Below are 18,335 nucleotides of genomic sequence, written 5' to 3' on the forward strand. Positions count from 1 at the left end.
TTACACCCCCCCCCCCCATCACTTATGCTTCACAATTGCCCACAGCTTTGACAAAGTTCACCACTACTGCACCCTATAATGTTCACTCCTCACTTATAGAGTCAAAGAGTCATATAGATGTACAGCATGGAAACAAACCCTTCGGTCCAACCTGTCCATGCCGACCAGATATCCCAACCCAATCTAGTCCCACTTGCCAGCACCTTGCCCATATCACTTTAAACCCTTCCTATTCATATACCCATTCAAATGCCTCTTAAATGTTACAATTGTACCAGCCTCCACCACATCCTCTGGCAGCTCATTCCATACATGTACCACCCTCTGCGTGAAAAAGTTGCCCCTTAGGTCTCTTTTATATCTTTCCCCTCTCACCCTAAACCTATGCCCTCTAATTCTGCACTCTTAACCCTCCAAAGAAAGGCTCACCCCAATCTCAGCTGTCCCCACTTGCCTGCACTTCCACTAATGATCATCCTGACCATATACATAATTGCTCAGCCTGCTCACCTCCCCGAGGAATAATGCGACCCCCATACTCCAACAACTCTCAATTCTTCAACAATGCTTACCTCCTGACAATGTTCAACTCCTTAACAACAATTATAATTCTTAAATATCAAGAACAGTTGAATTAACATGGTCTTCGTCAAGAACAATTAGAGATAGACAATAAATATTGCACTTGCTAGCAACACATCCTATGAACCTTTGAAAGACAGTGTAGGATTCCTGCTGAGATACAATCTGCAAAGCTGCTCCAGAACTATCATAAATATATGAGTATTTTCTAATCAACCTGTTCATTTCTTGAGCAAGCTGATTGTTTTATGATGGTGTTTGTGACTAATTCTGCTGCTGTGCGTTGATTTCAGACAGGAGTGAACTTGATAGTTCAGAAGGAGGGCATTCAGCTTACAAACAAATGTGCACAACAATTCCCAGTTCAAAATTCGTGTCATAATGACCAGTCGGCGGGGTTGTTTGCAATATTTTCAAATCTATATACATATTGGTATGATGCCGTAAGTGTGAGAATCGCCTTTACATTTATGATATTAAAGCAAGGGATTTGTGTGACTGGGAGCTGGCCCCGCCTCTGCAATGGCTCCGAGCGACTGTCAACAGCTTCGCCGAGCAGTGATCGTCCCTGGCAATGGGGTGGGGGACGTGGAGCATAGCAACTGGTACAAATGGGTGAAGGATAATCTGAATCAGGTCGGTAATAGAGAGTTTATTTCCAAGGGGAGCGGCTGCCTTGTGGCTGGAAGTACTAAATGAGACACAGGGAGATCCTACATTTTGCGGGCGGACTCTGCCCTCACCAAAACGATAAATTGCTTCTGCTTCCTCTGGCATGTCCGTTCTTCAAATGTGATCGTTTTGTCAAGCCCAAGAATCTGATTTATTCATTCTTCTGTCTTTATCTTTCTTTGTAACTTGGATTTACATAGGCCAAGCTTGCTTTCGAAGTGACTGGGGAATGCCACTCTCAGTTGTTCATAGGGATTGATAGAATGGCAATGCAGCTCAAAGAACACATTTTCTCAAGGGCCATCTAGCACTTCTGCAGGAGTAACAAGACATGCAGATTTTGCTAGGATAGTCCTGAATTTTCATTAAATGTTCCAGGATAACCCTCACCAAAAGTTAAAATGCGTCTGTTTTCATGTGATTCTGTTGCTGGACATATTCTGAGAAATGTCGTCACTTGACCTCCTACTCAACTCCTTCCATGCATCAGAGAACACTTCGTTCCCCTGGCTTTTCAATGCATCGTCCAGTTCTGACTTTTGTCATTGTTAACATCTTAATTTATGCACAACTTTAAAAAAAAATTGCTCATGTGATATGGGCGTTACTGATAGGGCTGTATTTATTGTTCGTCCCTAATTTCCCAAAGGTAGTGAAAAGTCAGGCACATTGTTGTGGGTCAACAGTCACATGTAGACCAGACCAAGTAAAGATTTTCCTTCTCTGGTGGACATTAGTGAACCAGATAGTGTTTTCTCGACAAGCAACAATGGTTTCATGGTTACCATTAGACTCTCAAACCAGATTTTTATTGAATTCAAACTCAATATCTGAATCTCTGCATTAATAGTCTAGCAATAAACCTCCTAGGTCATCACTTCCCCTGAGCAATATATTTATCGATTTTGTGCATTTGAAATTCTTATTCTAAAGGTTTTCTGACATGTAAATGTTGTAATCTCTTTCTGTGAGGGTGTCACATAGCAGCACTCAATCATTAAGTGAAAATATGATTTTGGATTAAGGCCTGCCTCTGGAAATATTGTTTCATTCCTGCGCTTTTCAATGTCTGGCTGACAGTGAGTGAAAATAGCACACTCCTTTTTGTAGTTTGTAGGATGCAACTTGTGATATGTTGTTTTTCATATAGTGAATCCTATTCCTGTCTGTAACAGAGAAAGTTATCTGATGTAAAAAAAAGAAAAAAAATTAAACATAGCAGCTGCCATGCAACGTTCCCATATCTGTCTCAAATGTAATGACACTTTCTGAAACTTTGGTGAATGTAATCATATTGCAGAACACCATACTATTGTAGTAACAATGCACAAATCATAAAGACAGGTTTGATGAAGTAAATAAGGAGAAACTGTTCCTGGTTTGGCAGAAAGGATTTAAGATGACTGGCAACATAAGAGGGATGAAGAAGTGTTTCTATGGCTGAATGCATTACCTAAAGAAGTAGTATAAACAAACTTCAGTAATAACTGTAAAAAGGGAATTAGGTATGCACTTAAAAAGGAAAAGAATTGCAAGGCTGTAGGGAAAAAGAAAGTATATTTAAGTGGTTAGCTCATTCAAGGTGTGAGTATGAGTAAGATGTGTCAAATTGCCTGCTTCTATTATGCTGTTCCTATAAATTCTAATTCTTTGCTCTTCTCAGGATAAACTGTTGGGACCCATTGTTGGGTTGGACTACTTGTATTAGCACCACTATGTTTACCAAAAATATTTTACCCAACAACCACCTATGAATGTAATGCATTTGACTAATCTTCCTGAAACACCAAAGAAAGTGCATCACCTCTCATTAAATGTAACCTTTAAGGTAAACAATGAGCTTTAATAGTTTACAACTATGTTTACCTATGTCTTTCTTATGCAATTATGATGCAATCATTTAATTCGCCATCGCCATCACACTTGATTGCTATTCCTTGATGCACACAAAAGAAATGATTGTTTTTTCAGATTGCAGTTCATACTTCTTCACTTCACTTTTAAAAATATGTTTTGCAGATTCCAGATTTTCAGTGCTTGCTTCAAAACATGCCAGACTCTCGTAAGTGACTTTTGAAAGCTGACATTGCAGTTAATGATGAAATTATTTTTAATTGTATAATATAGTCTGTTTATTTAACCCATGAGTGATTTTCAGTTACAGCTCGAAAAACAATATGGCTTCCTTTTATGGAAAAAACACTGCAGTGTGATGAACAGACTGTTATCATTGGACACAGTTCTGGTGCTGCTGCAGCTATGAGGTAAAAGTTTGCCAAAGGAAAATAAATGCGATTTGAGTTCATAAAACAGTGATGACTTTAATGCAGTTATTTTTCAAAATTTCAGAGGTTATTGTATTGATTTTTCACAGGACAGAAAGAGGCAACCAAAAGCAATACTGTTATTGTTAAAGTCAAGTGATATTAATTTTGATAATATAGAGGCTTTTTTTTAGAGATGGTTGAACAGTATGCTTGAATTTGATGTATACAGGCATATCTGTTTTTAAGAATGGTAGATTAGATTAGATTCCCTACAGTGTGGAAACAGGCCATTTGGCTCATCAAGTCTACACCAATCCTCTGAAGAGTAACATACCACCCTACATTTACCCCTGACTAATGCAGCTAAAACTGTGAACAATTTAGCATGGCCAATTCACCTGACCTGCACATCTTTGGATTCTGGGAGGAAACTGGAGCACCCAGTCACGGGGAGAATGTGCAGACTCCACACAGACAGTTGCCCGAGGCAGGAATCTGATGCGGCTCTCTAGTTCGGTGAGGCTGTAATGCTAACCACTAAGCCACCATGCTACCTAGTATAATGTTTGTATTCTGAACCTGAATTTATATATGAATGTTGTGGGTCAAGTTCAAGCAGCTGTTAAGGTAACATGTTGGAGTGAAGAGCTTTTTAACTTAAGCTTTTAAGCTTAAGCTTAATATCTTTTTGTGGCTTATTTTATAATGGCTCCTGTAAAGGAGCATACGCTCTAGAAATATAAGTTGTAGAAAAGTAATAATAGTAAGCAATATGCACCTGACATTATGGGATGTTTGAATTAAAATGTTGAACACATGTGCATTGTAATAATCCATCCCTCTTTCAAACATTGCTGAAAATAGAAATGCTAATGCCTTTAAACTAAGAACTAAGGACACGGTTTGCTCATTATATTATTTATTTATATTTGTTTTAGATATGCTGAGACACACAGAGTATACGGTATTGTATTGGTATCTGCATATACATCTGATCTTGGAGATGCAAATGAACAAGAAAGTGGTAACATACTTTCTTCAAATTTTCATTCCATTCACTGTTGTACATAACAATGAAGCATGATTTCCCCTGAGGTGTCAAGAATAATGGCGTATAGCTACCATCCTGACATGCTGCCTTTCTGTAAATAACTGTCACAGCGTTTCTCTAAACAACAATCAGTGTTTGCCTCAACAATATTCACTGTGTTTTGAGTATTTTTATGAGATGCTTTTAAACATTGTTTGAGATTCTATTCGGCAAGGCTTGGTTAGACCGAAGTAAAAAAACTTTTGCTTCAGTAAAAAAATTGTATTTGAGAAATTAATGAAGATGCAACTTGGTAAATCTCCGGGACCTGATGATCTGCATCCGAGAGTATTGTAGGAGGTGGCTATAGAAATAATTGATGCATTGGTGATTATTTTGAAACAATTCTATAGATTCTAGAATGATGCTACAGGTTGGATGATTGAAAATGTCACCTCATTATTTAAGAAAGGAGCAAGAGCAAAAACAAAGAGCTATAACAGTGTCAGATGTATGTCAGGGAAAATGCTCGAAGAATGGGAAATCGTGTTTGACACAATTGAAGCTGTTTGAAGATGTTATTAGTAAAATTGATAAAGGAGAGCCGATGGATGTGTTGTACTTGCTGCTGCTTTGGGAAAGCAACTAACATAATCAAAGGACCTCTCCAACCCAGGTTATACTCTCCCTCCATTCTGCTGGGTAAATGATATAAAAGTTTGAAAGCATGTACAAACAGGTTCAAGAACAGCTTCTTCCTCACTGTTATCAGACTTTGGAACAGACCTCTTAAATGTTAACTTTGATCTCTTTTTCTTCACTTTCTCTGGGGCAGTAACATTGTATTCTGCACTCTGTTCTGCTACCCTGATATACTTTGCATGGTAAGATCTGACTGCAAAATGACACTTTCCACTGTATAAGAACATAAGAACTTGAAGCAGGAGTAGGACATCTGGCCCTTCAAACCTGCTCCACCATTCAATAAGATCATAGCTGATTTTTTTTGGACTCAGATTAACTTACCCAAGCTCTCACCATATCCCTTAATTCCTTTATTGTTAAAAAAAATGTACGTTAGCTTTAAAAACATTTACTGAAGTAGCATCAACTACTTCCCTGGGCAAGGAATTCCAAAGATTAACAACCATCTGGGTGAAGAAGTTCCTTCTCAACTCAATCCTAAATCTGCTCCCTCTAATTTTGAGGCCATGTCCTCTTGGAGGAGAAAGTGAGGTCTGCAGATGCTGGAGATCAAAGTTGAAACTTTATTGCTGGAACAGCACAGCAGGTCAGGCAGNNNTCCTAAATCTGCTCCCTCTAATTTTGAGGCCATGTCCTCTTGTCCTAGTTTCACCTGCCAGTGGAAGCATCCTCTCTACTTCTATCTTATCAATTTCCTTCATAATTGTATATGTTTCTATAAGATCCCCTCCTCAATCTTCTGAATTCCAATGAGTATAATCCCAATCTACTCAATCTCTCCTCATAAGCCAACCCCCTCAACTCCGGAATCAACCTAGTGAACCTCCTCTGCACCCCCTCCAATGCCAGTACATCCTTTCTCAAGTAAGGAGACCAAGACTGCACACGGTACTCCAGGTGTGTCCTCACCAGCACCTTGTACAGCGGCAACATCACCTCTCTGCTCTTAAACTTGACCCCTTCAGCAATGGAAGATAAAATTCCATTTGCCTTGATAATTATTTGTACCTGCAGACTAACCGTCTGTGATTCATGCACAAGGACACCCAGGTCCCTCTGCATAGCAGCATGCTGCAACCTTTTACCATTCAAGTAATAATCCTTTTTACTATTAGTCTTACCAAAATGTATGATTTCATATTTCTTTACATTGTATTCCATCTAACAGATCTTTGCCCATTGACTCAATGTATTTATGTTCATCTGCAAAGTTTCACAGTCCTCTGCACACTTTGCTCTGCCATTCCTCCTAGTGTCATCTGCAAACGTTGACATACTACACATGGTCGTCAACTCCAGAATCTATATAAATTGTAAATAATTGCAGTCCCAACACCAATCTCTGTGGCACATCACTAGGCACTGATTGCCAGCCAGAAGAGCACTCATTTATCCCCACTCTGTGCTACCTGTTAGTCAACCAATCTTCTATCCATGCTAATACTGTACCCCCAATGCCATGCATTCTTATCTTATGCAGCAGCCTCATGTGCGGCACCTTGTTGAAGGCCTTTTGGAAATCTAGGTACACCACAACCACTGGATCCCCATTGTCCATCTTGCTCATAATGTCTTCATAGAACTCCAAAAGATTGGTCGAGCATGGCCTGCCCTTCATGAACTCATGCTATGTCTGCCCAACAGGACAATTTCTGTCGAGATGCCTTGCTATTTCTTCCTTGACAATAGACTCAAGCATCTTCCCCATTAGAGAAGTTAAGCTAACCAGTCTATAATTCTCCACCTTTTCTCGACCTCTCTTTTTAAACAGTGGTGTCACATTTGCTGTTTTCCAATCTGTTGGAACTGCTCCAGAGTTCTGAGAATTTTGGAAAATTACCGCCAGTCCACCTCCTATTTCTCCCACCATCTCTTTTAGTACCCTGGAATGCATTCCATTAGGAGACTTATCTGTCCTTAGCTCCATTAGTTTGCCCAACACTACCTCTTCCGTGATAGTGATTGTTTCCAGGTTCTCACCTATTCTTGTCTCTTTGTCAATTACTGGCATGTTATTAGTGTCCTCCACTGTGAAGACATTACAAAGTATCTATCCAGTGCCTCGGCCATTTCAACATATTCCATAACTAAATGCCCCTTCTCATCCTGTAAAGGACCAACCTTTACTTTTGCCACTCTTTTTCATTTTATGTATTTAGAGAAACCTTTGCTCTCTGTCTTTATGTTCTGTGCTAGTTTTTTCTCGTGTTCTATATTACTTTTCTTTTATAGTTCTTCTTGTGGCTTTCGGTTGACCTTTAAAGTTTTCCCATTCTTCTAGTTTCATGCTGTTATTTGCCACTTTGTATGCCTTGCCTTTCAATTTGATAGCCTTAGACACCAATGGCAGATTATTCCTTTTGTTACAGTCCTTCCTTTTCACTGAAATATACTTTTGCTGAGCACTTTGAAAAATTGCTTTGAAAATCCTCCACTGCTCATCAACTGTCCCACCATAAAATATTTGTTTCCAGTCTACTTTTGCCAAGTCCTCCCTCATTCTTTTGTAGGCCCCCTTGATCAAGCACAGGACCCTGGTATTGGAGTTTATCTTCACACTGTCCATCTGTATTCTAACTTCTATCATACTGTGATCACTTCTTTCAAGAGGATTCCTGACTGTGAGGTCATTAATTATTCCTGTCTCATTACACAGGACCAGATCTAGGATAGCTTGCTCCCTTGTCAATTCCATTACATAGTTTTCAAGAAAACTATTGCAGGTACACTCAATAAATTCCTCCTCAAGGTTACCCTGATCGAGCTGGTTCGACCAATCTACATGTAGATTAAAATCCCCCATGATAATTGCTGTACCATTTTTACAGGCATTAGTTATTTCTTTGTTTATTGCCCGCCCCCAATGTGATGTTATTATTTGGTGGCTGATAGACTACTGTCTCAGTACGAGCAGGAGAATCGACGTTTCGGGCACCTCCAAACAGACCCCACCACCAAGGACATATTTCCCTCCCATCCCCTATCAGCATTCCGGAAAGATCACTCCCTCCGCGACTCCCTCGTCAGGTCCACACCCCCCACCAACCCAACTTCCACTCCCGGCACCTTCCCCTGCAACCGCAAGAAATGCAAAACTTGCGCCCACACCTCCCCCTTCACTTCCCTCCAAGGCCTCAAGGGATCCTTCCATATCCGTCACAAATTCACCTGCACCTCCACACACATCATTTACTGCATCCGCTGCACCTGATGTGGCATCCTATACATTGGGGAGACAGGCGGCCTACTTGCGGAACGTTTCAGAGAGCACCTTGGGACACCCGCACAACCAACCCAACTGCCCTGTGGCTGAACACTTTAACTCCCCCTCCCACTCCGCCAAGAACATGCACCTTAACCTCCTTCTACCTATCGCATTCCCAACGCCCCTTCCCCAAGTCCCTCCTCCCTACCTTTTATCTTAGCCTGCTTGGAACACCCTCCTCATTCCTGAAGAAGGGCTCATGCCCAAAACATCGATTCTCCTGCTCCTTTGATGCTGCCTGACCTGCTGCGCTTTTCCAGCAACACATTTTTCAGCTCTGATCTCCAGCATCTGCAGTCCTCACTTTCTCCTACTGTCTCAGTACATGTGACAACAATAAATCAAGCAGAAAAAACTTAGATTTTCAGGTTTTTAATAAAATCCACCAAAGAGGCTGGTGAGAAAAATTTAAAGCACATGGTGTGCGGGTGATGTACTGGCATAAATTAATTATTGGCTAACATATAAAAACAGAGAGATGGAATAAATGGGTCATTTTCACATTGACTGCAAGTATTAAGTTTTGGATCCAAGTTGTTCACAATATACATCAATGATTTTCATTTGGGGACCAAATATAATATTTTCAATGTGGATGATACAAAGCTAAGCATGAATATATGTTGTGATCAAGATATAAAATAGCTTTGAGGGGATTTGGAGAGGCTTACTAAATGGGCAAGAAGATGGCAGATGGAACATGAGGAAAAAAGCGAGGTTACCTATTCCAGTAGTATGAACAGATGTGCAGAGTATTTATTAAATGGTAAGAAGTTGGAAAGTGTAAATGTCCAATGGGATTTAGGTGGCCTTGTCAATAAGTAATTGAAGGTTAATGTGCAGGTGAAGCAAGATATTAGTATGGCTAACGAATTGTCTCACTAAAATAAAACAAAACTATGGATGCTGAAGATCTGAAACAAAAACAGAAATTGCTAGTAAAACTGAACAGGTCCGGCAGCATCTTTGGAAAGAAAGTAGAGTTAATGTTTCAAATCTAGTGACTCGTCTTTGGACCTGCTGAGCTTCACCAATAGGTTTTGCTTTTGAGACAGAGTGCCGGGATCCCCTGTGGCCATTCCCCTCAATAACAAGTATACTTGGGATACAGGTCTCTGGCACAGAGACTGTCCCTGTTGCTCAGAAGAGAAGCGGAGAGAGGAGCAGAGCATTGCTTATTGGGGACTCCATAGTTAAGGGGACAGATAGTATATTCTGTGGGAATGAGAGAGACTCGCATTTGGTGTGTTGCCTCCCAGGTGCCAGGGTTCATGATGTCTCAGATCCTGGTTTTGGGATCCTTAAGGAGGAGGGGGAGCAGCTTCAAGTCATGGTCCACATGGGAACCAGCGACATCGGTAGGAAAAGGAATGGGGATGTAAGGCTAGGGTGGAAGCTCAGAGCGAGAACAAACAGAGTCGTTACCTCTGGTTTGTTACCTGTGCCATGTGCTAGTAAGGCAAGGAGCAGGGAGAGAGAGGATTTGAAGACATAGCTGCAGGGATGATGAGAAGAGATTCAGATATCTGGATAATTAAGGCTCATTCTGAGGTAGGTGTGACCTCTACAAACAGGTTGGTCTACACCTGAACCAGAGGGGTACCAGTATCCTGGGGCAGTTTAAACTAATTCAGCAGGAGGATGGGAACCCAAATTGTAGTTTCAGTGTACAGGAGGTTGAGAGTAGTAAGGTCAGAAATAAGGTTTCAAGGTTGCAAGAGTACACCAGCAGGCAGAAAGGTGGTTTGAAGAGTGTCTACTTCAATAGAATCGACGTTTCGGGCATAAGCCCTTTTTCAGGAATGCCCGGAGCGTCGATTCTCCTGCTCCTCGGATGCTGCCTGGCCAGCTGTGTTTTTCCAGCACCACATTTTTCAACTCTGGTCTCCAGCATCTGCAGTCCTCACTTTCTCCTAGTGTCTACTTCAATGCCAGGAGCATCCAGAATAAGGTGGGTGAAGTTGAGTATGGGTTGGTACCTGGGACTTCGATGTTGTGGCCATTTCAGAGACATGGATAGAGCAGGGACAGGAATGGGTGGTTGCAGGTTCCGGTGTTTAAATGCTTCAAAGAATACGGAAGGTGGTAAGAGAGGGGGAAGTGTGACATTATTAGTCAAGGACAGTATTACGGTGGCAGAAAGGACATTTGATGAGGACTCGTCCACTGAGGCAGTATGGGCTGAGGTTAGAAACAGGAAAGGAGGTCACTCTGTTGGGAGTTTTCTATAGGCCTTCAAAAAGTACTAGAGATGTAGAGGAGAGGATAGCAAAGATAATTCTGTATAGGAGCGAAAGTAACAGGGGAGCTGTATTTGGGGAACTTTAACTTTCCAAATATTGACTGAAGACACAATAGTTCGAGTACTTTAGATGGGTCAGTTTTTGTCCAATGTGTGCAGGAGAGTTTCCTGACACAGTATGTAGTAGATAGGCCAACAAGAGATGAGGCCACATTGGATTTGGTACTGGGGAACAAACCAGGCCAGCTGTTAGATTTAGAAGTAGGTGAGCACTTTGATGATAATGATCATAATTCGGTTATGTTTACTTTAGTGATGGAAAGGGATAGGTATATACTGCAGTGCAAAAGTTACAGCTGTGGGAAAGTCAATTATGATGCAATTAGGCAAGATTTAGGATGCATAGGATGGGGATGTAAACTGCAGGGAATGGGGATAGTTGAAATGTGGAGCTTATTCAAGAAACAGCTACTGTCAGGCAGGGAGGATGTGATCGAGAGTGAGGGAGCCATGGTTTACTAAAGAAGTTGAATCTCTTGTCAAGAGGATGAAGAAAGCTTATGTAAAAAAGAGAAGTGAAGTCTCAGGGCGCTTGAGAGTTACAAGTTAACCAGGAAGGACCTAAAGAGAGAGCTAAGAAGAGCCAGGAGGGGACATGAGAAGTTGTTGGCAAGTAGGATCAAGGAAAACCCTAAAGGTTTCTATAGATATGTCAGGAATAAAAGAATGACTAGAGTAAGATTAGGGCCTGTCAAGGACAGTAGTGGGAATTTGTGCGTGGAATCCAAGAGATAGGAAAGGCACTAAATGAATATTTTTCGTCAGTATTCATACTGAAAAATGACAGTAATTTTGAGTAGAATACTGAGATACAGGCTATTAGACTAGACAGGATTGAGGTTCATAAGGAGGAGGTGTTAGCAATTCTTAAAGTGTGAAAAATAGATAAGACTCCGGGCTGGATGGGATTTTTCCTAGGATTCTCTGGGAAGCTAGCGAGGAAATTGCAGAACCTTTGGCTTGGATCTTTATGTCATCATTGTCTACAGGAGTAATGCCAGAAGACTGGAGGAAAGCAAAGGTTGACCCCCTTATTCAAGAAGGGGAACAGAGATAACCCTGGAAATTATAGACCTGTGAGCCTTACTTCTGTTGTGGATAAAGTGTTGGAAAGGATTTTAATAGATAGGATTTATAATCATCTAGAGAGGAAGAAGTTGATTGGGGATAGTCAACACTGTTTTGGGAAGGGTAGGTCATGCCTCACAAACCTTATTGAGTTCTTTGAGAAGGTGAGCAAATAGGTGGATGAAGGTAAAGTGGTTGATGTGGTGTACATGGATTTCAGTAAAGCATTTGATATGTTTCCCCACTGTAGGCTACTGCACAAAATAGAGAGGCATGGGACTGAGGACAATTGAGTGGTTTGGATCAGAAATTGGCTAGCTGAAAGGAGACAGAGGGCGGTGGTTGTTGGGAAATATTCATCCTGGAGTTCAGTTACTAGTGGTGTTTTCGGTACGCTGCTGTTTGTCATTTTTATAAATCACCTGGATGAGGGTGCAGATGGATGGGTTAGTAAATTTGCGGATGACACTAAGGTCAGTGGAGTTGTGGACAGTGCGGAGGCATATTGCAGGTTATAGATGGTCATAGATAAGCTGCAGAGCTAGGCTGAGAGGTGGCAAATGGAGTTTAAAGCAAAAAAGTGTGAGGTGATTCACTTTGGAAGGAGCAACAGGAATAAAGAGTACTGGGGGCTAATGGTAAGATTCTTGGTAGTGTGAGTGAACAGAAAGACCTCGGTCTCCATGTACATAGAGCCCTCAAAGTTGCCACCCGGGTTGATAGGGTTGTTAAGAAGGCACATATTGTGTTGGCTTTTATTGTTAGAGGGATTGAGTTTTTGAGTCATGTTGCAGCTGTACAGAACTCTGGTGCAGCTGCACTTGGAGTATTGCGTACAGTTCTGGTCACCACATTATAGGGAGGATGTGGAAGCTTTGGCAAGGGTGCAGAGGAGATTTACCAGGATGTATGATGTTTAGATTGATTCTAATCTAAAAAGTGAGATAATGGAGTTTTACATGAATGCATGCAGCTTTTGAGCAAAGTACAATGTAACCCTGCAAGTACAAATTCACCCCACAAAATATATGTATGTATGTGGATCTTTGTGTGTGTGTGTGTGTGTCTGTCTGGGTTGGGGGTTGTGAGTGTGAGAAAGTGTATGTGTGTGCGTGTAGTGAGTGCAGAGTGTCTTTAAGTCTGTGAGGGGGTGCATGTGTGAGTGTGGGAGTGTGTGTGTCTGTAAGGGTGTGTGTGTGGGTGTCTGTGTGCGTGTCTGTGTATATGTGTGTCCATGTGTATGTGTGTATAGGAGTGCCTGTGTGTGTGCATAGACAGAGAACACAGGGGCTAACACCTTCAACATATTGTCTAGCTATCACCAATGTTAACAGCTAACCTGAGAATGCAACTTTTTTAAAAAAGGTTGTGTGATTTACATATGAAAGAAGTGAAACTATCATGGTATTCTAACAGATGAAAGGCTTAACAGACAATCAATTTTTCAATGTATAATTTCAGTTACATCACACTGTAACTTTTTGCTATAAATTCTGTGTGTTAGGATTGAGCCCTCCATTATCACCTGATGAAGGAGCGACGCTCCGAATGCTAGTGCGCTTCCAATTAAACCTGTTGGACTATAACCTGGTGTTGTGTGATTTTTAACTTTGTACACCCCAGTCTAACACCAGCATCTCCAAATCATGGTTTGGAGGGAAGGTCTTGTGAGGAACTTTAGGCTGTTTTCCTTAGAGAGTGTGTTGAAAGGTGACTAAATAGACACATAAGGTAATCAGAGGGTTAGACAGTGAGAGCCTTTTTCCTCAGATGGTAATAGCTACCACGAGGAGACATAGCTTGAAATTGAGGGGTGATAGATATAGTACAGATATCAGTTGTAGTTTCTTTACTCTGAGAGTAGTAAGGGTGTGGAACACACTGCCTACAACAGTAGTAGACTCGCCAACTTTACAGGCATTTAAATGATCATTGGATAAACATATGGATGAGAATGGAATAGTGTTGGTTAGATGGGGCTTCAGATTGGTTTCACAGGTCGGTGCAACAGCGAGGGCCGAAGGGCCTGTACTGTGCTGTTATGTTCTATATTGTCAAAGGATTGTCTCCTTTTATTGTAAGAGGATGTGAGTACAGGAATAGTCAAGTCTTACTTCAGTTGTATGGGAGTTTGGTTCGACCACACATGGAGCATTTTATGTAGTTTTGGTCTCTTTATCTCAAGAAAGATATTATTGCCATAGAGGGATGCAGTAAAGGTTCACCAGACTTGTTCCTTGGATGGTAGGACTTTACCATGAAGAGAGATTGGACAATTATTGGCCTATATTCATGGGTGTCTCAAAGAATTAGAAACTATCTCACTGTAAATTATAGAATGCTTCAAAGATAAATGGGATTAATAGAACTGCTACAATGTGAAAACAGGTCATTCGGCCTAACAGATCCACACCAACCCTCAAAAGAGTAATCCACCCAGACCCATTCCCCCGACCCTATGTTTACCACTGACTAATGCACCTAACCTATTTAATCTCTGAATACAATTGGCAACTTAGCATTGCCAATTCACCTAACCCACACATCTTTGAACTGTGGAAGGGAACCGGAGCAGATCTATGCAAACTCCACACAGTCATCTGAGGCTGGAATCAAACCTGGGTCCCTGGCATAGTGAAGCAGCAGTGTGAACCACTAAGCCACTACGCCGACAATTGATGCAGGTCAGATATCTCCAATGGTTGGGAGTCTAGTACAAAGGGAAACACTTTAAAAAGAAGGGGATGGTACTTAAGTCTGGGATAAGTAGAGTTTCTTTTATTCAAATGGTTGTCATTCATTGAAATTCTCTACCACAGGGTGCTGAGGAAACTATATTTAAGGTAGAGAATGAAAGTTATCATTCCAATGGCATAGAGACTAATGGGGATGGGCATTTGTAAAAAGCAGTGAAATTCTGGATGTAGGTTTTGTCACCATACTAGGTAACATCTTCAGTGAGCCTCCGAAAAGGCACTGGTGGTGTAGTCCATTTTCTATTTATATGTTTGGGTTTCCTTGGGTTGGTGATGTCATTTCTGGTTGTGACATCATTTCCCATGATGTCATTTCCTGTTCTTTTTCTCAGTGGGTGGTAAATGGGAAGTGTTTGATCAGCTGTGATTGTACTGAATGGCAGGACAAGTTCAATGGGCTGAATGGCATGCTCCCATTACAGTGTGGCTCAGTGGCCTTTCAGTTTCCCATGCTCATGTTGAGCCCCTCTTTATTATTCATTCAAGCAAGTTCAGTTTTACTTCTGGGTAAGCATTTATTGTCCATCTCTGATTGCCTTTGAAAAGATGCTGATGAGCTGCCTTCTTGAACCACTGCAATCAATATGGTGTAGTTACACCTAGAATGCCATTTGGGAGGGAGTTACAGGATTTTGACTCATTAACAGCGATGGAATAGCAATGTATTTCCAACTCACATGAGTGGCTTGAAGAGAAACTTGCAGATGATGGTGTTCCTACGTATCTGCTGCTTTGACCTAATGGGAAGCAGTCATGATTTTGGAGCGAGCCTTGGTGAATTTCTGCAGTGTATCTTGTAGATGGTACATATTGCTGCTGCTGTTGCTGAGCATCATTGGCAGAACGAATGTGGTGCCAGTCAAACCAGCTGCTATGTCCTGTGTCATATCAAGCTTCTTGAATGCTATTGAAGCTGTATTTATCTAGGCAAATGGAGTCTATTCTATCACACTCCTGACTTATGCTTTACAGATAGTGAATGACTTGGCAGAGTCAAGAAGTGAGCTATTTGCTGCAGAATTCCAAGTCTGTGTTCTGCTCTTGTAATTACAGTATTGAATATGGCTAGTCCAGTTGAATTTCTAGACAATGATAACCCTGCAGAATGTTCATAGTAGGGATTTAATGATGGTTAATGCCATTGAATGTCAAGGGGAGATGGTTAGATTCTCTCTTGTTGGAGATGATTAATGTGCCCACTTTTCTTAGCAAGTAAGGTTTTACAAAGTTCCATGGTCCCTCCTCATGTAGGGACCAGAGTTACTGTGGCTCCCACCACAGCACCGATGACCTACCCTGACAAGCAAATGACACCTGGGAAATTGGCACATATGCTTAATGGCAAGGATTTTCATTCATAAGCCATTTACATTGTAATGCCCTATTCAGATGATCAGGGACACCCTGCTGGAAGGTCGTACAGAAAGTTGATAGAAAGTTAAGGCAAAGAAGAGGGGCAAAGGTTGAGCAAGTGAAATTGCCATATTCCCATCAGAAAATCAAAGGTGATTTATTTTTAAAATGCAACAAACAATTTTTAAAAGTTTTTTTTCGCTGATTATCTGCATTTCAATAAGCATGAGGCTTTCAGTTTTGAACTTCTATTAATAAAAGTATTGACATGTACAGAAATCAAACTTTAAATTTAATTTCATGTGACATTTTCCTTTTTCTTTCCTCAGGATATTTCTGCAGTCCATGGCAATGGGAGAAGATCAAAAGTAATTGTAACCATATTGTTCAGTTTGGTTCAAACGATGATCCTTTCCTGCCATGGTCTGAACAGCAAGAAGTAGCAGATAGTCTTAATGCAGAATTACACCAGTTCTCAAATAGAGGGCACTTTCAGGATGAAAAGTTTCCTGAATTAATATCCGTTGTTCATAAGATGATGAAAACATCTTTATAGTCAGAAACCTTTTCATTCATATGAGTTGATTATTTTTGTTTTGTTCAATGTGTTAAATTTTAAATTCTGATGAAGCTTGTGGTTTTACTGCAAGAAGTACATGGCTTGGAATTCAGAATAACTATTTACATTGTCGATAATGATAATAAAACACATTGATCTGTTACACAATAATACGTGTTGCTTGTTGTATCAAATGACCAAACTTTAACCTATGCAAGAGGAAGTATTGTCCTTGTGAAATCTGAAAGAAAAGCAAGGAATGCTCAGCAGGCCTGGCAGCGATGGTGGCTGGAGAATCAGTTTATCCTTTCAGCTTGATAACCCTTCGTTAAAACCAGGAAGTGTTAAGAAGTATAATTAAACCAGCCAGGGTAAAGTCAGGAGGGAACGGAAGGGGGTGGAAAGAGTTTCGATATCAAAAGGAGGAATAGTGAAACGAAAAGTGATGGTAATGGACAAATGATGTGCCTTGAGGAACGATAAATGTTAATAGCAGAATTGCCACCAACAATGGCAGCCAAGACAAGAAATATGATCAAAAATTGTTGAACACAATTTTGAGCCCAATGTGTTAAGTTTCAGTTGAAAAACAGAGTTGTTTCTTGTACTTTAATTGGAACAATGTTGGAGACCTGTGTTTATGTCCTCCTTGATCCAATATACAGCACATTATAAACTTTTAATGAACAAACTAAATTTAGCTTTACCTACTGCAGTAATTAAACTTGTTGCTGGGCAGTAAATTTGTGTAGTTTCTTTCACCTCTTTTTGTGAACTTACTCCAGTTTTGTCACATGATTCAGGGCATACATTGACGTGAAGACTGCTGGCCATATCTAAGCATCAGCTGCTGCTGTGAGGGTTTCAAATTATTTTAGCAGTGTTATAGCTGGAAAATATCAATGATTGTGCCTATATGGAGAACGGATTTCCAAGGTTAATCCACCACACCTTTTCAGACTTTAGGAGGAGTTGTTACCTTGTACCTTTTGCATTCTACTCCGAGGATAATCAATGTCAGATATTTGCCTTTCTAACAGTCTAGTAACACCCAAAATGTAGGAGGAATCCTTTTGTTAACTGTAGATATATGCCTCATCTATGTGTAAAGGGCAGATTTGCACTTTGCCTGGATGCAGAACGTAAGTTTGTGATAAGCAGTCACTTCTGTGTTCATCTATGTGTTAACAGTTGGAAAGGGGGAAAGAGACTGCAACTCTAAACTTGATTTATGTAATAGTGCACTTTCATCTGACACAAAACTTGTGTGATGGAGACCACCTGGGTTCTTTGCACATGAAGATTGGATCCAACTGCATTATTATCATCAAGATGGTTTTACTGTTATGCCAAACCAAGTGAGAAGAGGAACTGAGGTCAGAAGTGATCCAGATTATCTGCATCCTAGTTGAGTTCAGTGGAGCAGGGGCATGCCTCTATTGCTCTGACCATCCTCTGCCTCTTTCTCCTCCCTCTTTGCTCCCCTCAACACACCATCAAATCATGAGGCTCCACCCAAATCTCTTCATGACTTAGCAGAGGGCCAAATTCCATTCTTGCTGTGCTGAATTTCTGCAAGAAGACTACTGAAAGTTTCTTAGGCCTCGTGCTCTGTGGATTGGCTTGATTTCACACCAATTTCCATCATAATCAGGGCTTTCAGTGTGGTCCTGAAGTTGGTGTTATCACTAAGATGAGATATTAAACTGAGGCCCTAATTGAGTGTATATAAAAGATCTGAGTGATTTTAAAGAACAACTATCGTGCCCAACATTT

At 40.8% G+C, this 18,335-nt stretch overlaps 1 protein-coding gene across 2 annotated transcripts; it reads left to right on the forward strand.

Moving 5' to 3' along the window:
- Nucleotides 1-1,069: 1,069 nt before the first annotated feature.
- Nucleotides 1,070-16,730, forward strand: rbbp9 (retinoblastoma binding protein 9). Of its 2 annotated transcripts, none has more exons than XM_043696094.1 (5): nt 1,070-1,218; nt 3,274-3,316; nt 3,413-3,518; nt 4,460-4,545; nt 16,330-16,730. In XM_043696094.1, exons 1-5 carry the CDS (start codon nt 1,105-1,107, stop codon nt 16,554-16,556), a joined length of 576 nt encoding a protein of 191 aa, XP_043552029.1. In that variant the 5' UTR covers nt 1,070-1,104; the 3' UTR covers nt 16,557-16,730. The 2 variants fall into 2 exon arrangements, with proteins under 2 accessions (XP_043552029.1, XP_043552030.1); XM_043696095.1 differs by lacking the exon at nt 1,070-1,218 and adding an exon at nt 2,925-3,082.
- Nucleotides 16,731-18,335: the final 1,605 nt, after the last annotated feature.

This window comes from Chiloscyllium plagiosum, chromosome 9, assembly GCF_004010195.1.
Source record: "Chiloscyllium plagiosum isolate BGI_BamShark_2017 chromosome 9, ASM401019v2, whole genome shotgun sequence".
Taxonomy (NCBI): Eukaryota; Metazoa; Chordata; class Chondrichthyes; order Orectolobiformes; family Hemiscylliidae; genus Chiloscyllium; species Chiloscyllium plagiosum.

Excerpts from the sequence above, each read along its gene's own strand:
- rbbp9 (XM_043696094.1), top strand. The coding sequence starts at position 1,105 with ATGGCTCCGAGCGACTGTCAACAGCTTCGCCGAGCAGTGATCGTCCCT. Across the intron at positions 3,317-3,412 it reads TCAAAACATGCCAGACTCTC|TTACAGCTCGAAAAACAATA; the intron begins GTAAGTGACTTT and ends AGTGATTTTCAG. Across the intron at positions 3,519-4,459 it reads GGTGCTGCTGCAGCTATGAG|ATATGCTGAGACACACAGAG; the intron begins GTAAAAGTTTGC and ends TATTTGTTTTAG.